The sequence below is a fragment of the Acanthisitta chloris genome, unplaced genomic scaffold, assembly GCF_000695815.1.
Source record: "Acanthisitta chloris isolate BGI_N310 unplaced genomic scaffold, ASM69581v1 scaffold4036, whole genome shotgun sequence".
Taxonomy (NCBI): domain Eukaryota; kingdom Metazoa; phylum Chordata; class Aves; order Passeriformes; family Acanthisittidae; genus Acanthisitta; species Acanthisitta chloris.
In genome coordinates, this window is record NW_008677452.1 from 6,464 (window position 1) to 11,836 (window position 5,373).

General features: G+C 52.7%; 1 protein-coding gene across 1 annotated transcript in view; it reads left to right on the forward strand.

Annotated features, from left to right (window-relative positions):
* Positions 1-5,373, forward strand: part of LOC103803916 (disks large homolog 3-like) — a gene marked incomplete at its 5' end in the record, with an annotated part of 10,312 nt that extends 4,939 nt beyond the window's left edge. The window contains 6 exons of the mRNA XM_009076497.1: positions 183-233; positions 1,037-1,138; positions 1,308-1,480; positions 2,039-2,148; positions 3,142-3,233; positions 4,996-5,373. Coding sequence (XP_009074745.1) covers positions 183-233; positions 1,037-1,138; positions 1,308-1,480; positions 2,039-2,148; positions 3,142-3,233; positions 4,996-5,102 — 635 coding nt within the window. The remainder of the gene's footprint in view (positions 1-182; positions 234-1,036; positions 1,139-1,307; positions 1,481-2,038; positions 2,149-3,141; positions 3,234-4,995) is intronic.

A 5,373-nucleotide genomic window follows, 5' to 3' on the forward strand; every position in this document is an offset into this window, starting at 1 on the left:
TGTGAATAATTAACATGGCTCAAGGGCTGGTGGCTGCATGCCTGTCATGCTCCACATTTGTGGGTGGAGTGACGGGCAGCCCGGAGCGTCCTCGGAGCGGGCAGGAGCCAGTTCCTTGTGGGTGCAGAGGGGCCAGAGAGCTGCTGCAAGTGCTCACCTGCCTCTCCCTGGCTCTGTTGCAGAAGGACAAGAGGACACTATCCTGTCATACGAGCCAGTGACACGGCAAGAAAGTAAGTTCTGATGCTGAGCTGCCCCGTGCCCACTCCAGCATGGCCACCTGTGTCCCCAGCACAGCCAGGGTGACCAGTGTGCCCTCCTCCCCTCCTGCCATACCAGCATGGCACCAGGCGAACGCGAGTGGAGTGTGTGGTGTGTTGTGTGCAGCAGGGGAGACTGGTGTGCCTGCTGTCTCACTGGGCCTGGCCTCGGCTGCCCCTTTCTAATCAACAGAACACACTTGTGACCTGGTCTGCAAGACCAGGGGAGAGATCCAGAGCTAAAACTGAGCTGGACTTTAGTCCCAGCTGAAGACAGGATGATCTCTTCTTGCCTCAGACCAGGTCCCTGCTGCAGAGCAACCCTCCCCAAGCCCTCAGCCTGTAACCCTGCTTGATGCTCAATCCTTGCAGACCCTTTTGCAGGCTGAATAGTTCCAGCCTCGGTGGTCTCTCCTTGCCAGAAGCTGGATCTGACTTTTAGGCTCCCGTCACTCCCCCAGCTCCGTGGCATCCTCGCCCAGCTGTCCTGGTTGCCTGGCTCCTGCCCCAAGCAAGGGAGCAGCTTTGCTGATCCGCGACCCTGGAGACCTGCAGCACCTTCCCCGGGGCCACGCAGATGGTTTGGGTCAGATGGGAAGGACATGTTGACCGTGACCAGGAGGAGATAAACTCGCACGGAGGAGGCACCTTTGGGTGCCCATGTGAGCAAGAGCACCCACTGCCAGCAGGGAGAGAGCAGGTTGATGCCAAAAGTGGCAGTAGGGTCAGCTGCCTGCAGCACAGATGTGGCCTCAGGTTGTGGCTCTTGTTCGCAGTTCACTATGCGAGGCCGGTGATCATCCTGGGGCCGACGAAGGACCGAATTAATGATGACCTCATCTCTGAATTCCCACACAAGTTTGGTTCCTGCGTGCCCCGTAAGTCACAGTGGGCACTCAGTGCCTTTGCTGGAGGGAGGGGAGAGTGGTGGCCCTGCTGTTTGCAGGGTCTAGCCCACAGCGTGGGGAGGGGACTGGGAGGCCGGGTGGGTTCTCTGGGTTTGGCGTGGGTCACTTGGGTTCACTCTTGATGCACACTCTCCTCCAGACACCACAAGGCCTCGGCGTGAGAATGAGGTGGATGGACAAGACTACCACTTTGTCGTATCCCGCGAACAGATGGAGAAAGACATCCAGGACAACAAGTTCATAGAGGCTGGGCAGTTCAATGACAACCTCTATGGGACCAGCATTCAGTCGGTGCGGGCAGTGGCGGAGAGAGTGAGTGTCAGGGAGCATCTGGGACCAGCACCCATCCAGCCCAAACCCATACACATTCAGCAGTTCCCCTCCTTTCCCTGTGTTAATGAAGGGCTGTAACCACATTAAGCAAACCTGGCACAAGCCTCTCGTTCCTCCAGTCTTGTCAAGCCATGTGGCTGCTTTACTCAGCTGTGTTACTGTACCTCAGTGTCATACCTCTGTGTTCCACACTCCTTCTTAAAACCCGGCACTGGTGGCACCTTGTGCTTAGGAGCTCACAGGGCCAAGGTACCTAGCTGCCCTCAGAGCAGCAGCATTCCTCTGTAGGAGCACTGTAGTTACTAAGGGCAATCTAAACTACTTCACATGTCCAGACAAAGATTGAGTCCCTTTGCATTGCTGCTGTCCTGCCCTGAGCAGGCAGGAACGTGAGGCCACTGGGAACTGGCTTGTGTCTCAGGGCTGGGGTTTCATTTCTGTGGTGCTTCCCTTTTGTAAGCACATCTGTATGAGCAACAGTTTTCTGCACAGAGTAGTCTGTGTGGGTAGGTCTGATCCCGACTGTCTCCTTTCCAGGGAAAACACTGCATCCTGGACGTGTCTGGCAATGCTATCAAGAGGTTGCGACAAGCACAACTTTATCCCATTGCCATTTTCATCAAACCAAAATCCATTGAAGCTCTCATGTAAGTGCAGCACTGTGTTCTGTGCCTCTCCAGGGTGAGCCACTCTGGCACGTTGGGGGTCTGTGTCTTCTGCCTCTGCCAGAGGCAGCACCAGAGAAAGCACCAGAGGCTGCTGCTGGTGCTGAACTTGTCCCTTGTTCATAGGAGCTGGGCCCATTGTGTGGTATCCCTTCACATCTATTGCCATGGTGCATCTAGGCTGCATGGATTGCTCTGGCTTAAAGCCCTTCATGTGTCCCAACAAGGACTGTCCATGGGAAATCTAAAAATGCTCCCAAATGTGCCTGGTGTAACCTGCTTACCTGGGCCCCATGCCCAGCCAGAAGACCTGCTGAGATCCCTTAGTGGTGGATCACAGTGGGATGGTGGCAGAGCCAGGACAGCCCTGACAAGCAGAGGTTTCTTCTGTGCCTAGGGGGAACCTTGTGCTTGTCCTGCTGCTCCTGGCTCTGGGTAGTGCTGGCTGGAAAGGGTGTAAGAGCTGAGCTTGCAACTACTCCAAGCAGCAGCAGCAGCAGAGAATATTATCTGTGGGGAAATTTGACACCTAGAGATTGATTCTGAGGTCAGAAGAGACTCTGCTGGCACCAAGGAGACTGAGAAAACTCCTTCTCAAGCCAGAAGGGGTCGAATTGTTTATTGGGGTGTTTTATGAAGATGAGGAAATCTAGGCATGGAGACAGGCTCTGGCAAAAGCAGAGAGACTGCTGCAATGGTCTTGCAAATTCAGGGAATTGTCTGGATTTGACTCTGCTTCTGTGCTATGGTGAAGGGGGACAGGGTGGTGGCAATGGAAAGAACCATTGGAAGTTGAGATGAAGTGCCAAGGCGGCCTAGAGCATGTGGGGAAGGGCCCTGTCTTGGAGAGCTGGGTCCTGCTCCTCATTCCTGGGAGCAGAGGCTTCCCAGGCCCCCTGGCTCCATGGGCTATTTTTGCTTCTGTTGATTGCTAAGAAAAAGAGCTAAAAGTTCCAATTTTTTTGTGCATGGCAGGGAGATGAACCGGAGACAGACATATGAACAGGCCAACAAGGTCTTTGACAAAGCCATGAAACTTGAGCAAGAGTTTGGAGAGTATTTTACAGGTGAGTGTCCTGAGCAGGCTTGTGTCTGATTGGGGTTTTTTTCCATCTGGCAGCTGTGACCTCTCTACCAGAACTGTCTTACTGCAGGGTCATGGGAAAACATCCAGCTTCATCAAAGCAAAAAAGAAATGGCACTTTGCCAGGAGGGCTCTGCAAGGGGACTGCTCTGAGATCAGTGGATAAGAGTAAACCAGCTGTAGAGAAGGAGACAAGTTGTCAGGCAGGATTTTCTGAGTTTGTGAAAGCTTATTGCCAACTTTAATAATAATAAAAAAATTAAAAGTCCCCAGGCAGGGGAAGCACAGCATAGATTCAGGGTGCTGCACATCTGCAGGAAATCAGTTCCCTGCACAGGGAAGAGGGGAGTATTTTCAAAAAGAGAAATGATTTTTTTTTAAAGAGGAAAGATAAAACATTAGTGACCTAAATGGTGGAAACTGTCCTGATTTATTTCAAAACATCTCCCAAAAAAGACTGGAAGTTTGGCTGCCTTCCTAAGTAGTCTTTGCTGAAAAGCCAGTCATGGGCTGCTGGCACTTGGTGCCTGCAGAGATGAGCTGCTCATGACACAAACATCTTTGTGCATTAAGGAACTAATGTTTTTAACATGATTAATTCTGGAAAATCATGGGCAAACATAAAGGGACAGAAGCTGGTCTTCCATCTTTCCTCCAGTGCAGTAACTGTTTCTTCTGAAGCTGAGAAGTGATAATCCTGCCAAACCCTATATTACCCACCTAACAGCTACGGGGGAGAACCCCAGGCAGAACCTTTTCCAAAAATTGATCTCAGCTGAGCAAATGTCTGGGTACAAACAGGGTAAGAGCTTTCCCCAGACCTCCTGTCCTGGGCAGCAGCTCCACAGCTGTTGGCTGTTCTACCAGCAAGACGTGCTGTGGTTTTGCAGGCCCTCAGCATGCCACAGGGCACTTGGAGGGTGAGTTTGATGTTGACCTGGGGAAGGAATGCTGTTGGCTGAAATGTGTTGTTGAAAGAAGTGAGTAATGGGTGGAGAGATGGCCACTGTAGTGAGTTCTGTGCCAGGAACTTAGAATGAGGGCACAGAGATGATGGAGGATGCCACTGGCTGGGCTACAGAGGCAGGCTGGATTACCAGAAAGCTTTGGCCCTCCATGTGCCTCTTCCTCTGAAGTGAGAAGCACAGTGAAGTGCTTTGTGCTGTATGTGCCAAGCATGAGGCTATGGCTGGTCTTTGGGCAAGAGTTGCTGGGAGCATTGGCCTTTCCCAGCCTGACAGCACTGCAACTCTCACCCTGCAGCAGAGGAAGCAGCAAACACAAGGAGTCCTCAGCAGCCAACCAGAGGGCACAGACAAACCCAGCACCTCAGGTCAGGCACTTGGTGCACACTGGCTGACCTGCCCTAGGCCCTCCGTGCCTCGCTCCGGTTCACCACGGCACAGCGGTGCCGGTGCCAGGCCTGCTACAGCCTCAGCTCAGGGCCTGACACAGATTGCAAAGCTGATTAGCAGCTGGTGTGGAGAACCCAAGAGGGCCCTGCACACACCCAGGAGCTCTGCCAGCCGGATCAGAGCTGGCTAATCCCCGAGGAGGTGATGGGTTAACCCTCTGTGTCACAGTGGGACTGTTACAGCTGCTCTGACACAGACTGTCTCGTCAGGACCTGCTGGCTATACCCTCCAGCTCAGCTGGGGCAGAGGGAAGGCCTTCCCATAGGTCCTGGCAGGGAAAGCTCAATGCTGCCTGGTGCTCACGGTCTTGCTTGTTCTCTCCTCTTGCAGCCATCGTACAAGGAGACTCTCTCGAAGAGATTTACAGCAAAATCAAACAGATCATTGAGGACCAGTCTGGGCACTACATCTGGGTCCCGTCCCCAGAGAAGCTCTGAAGATGTTCCCCCACCTGCTTCGCTGTGAGCAGAAGATCTCTGAAGTCCTACCCATCCAAGCCCTCTGCCCCGAGTGGGAGGGATATGAAAACTATTCCTGCCCCCTTTTTTAGATCGTCGCAAAATTGAGTTTTCTAGTCCTGTTTCTTTTGTTGGGATGAACTCATATCATTCATCATGTGACTGTTCCCACCATTCCTGCATGGACCTTCCCACTGCTCCATTAGAGACAGATGAGAACCCATTCAAGGTCGTTTTTTTATTATTATTA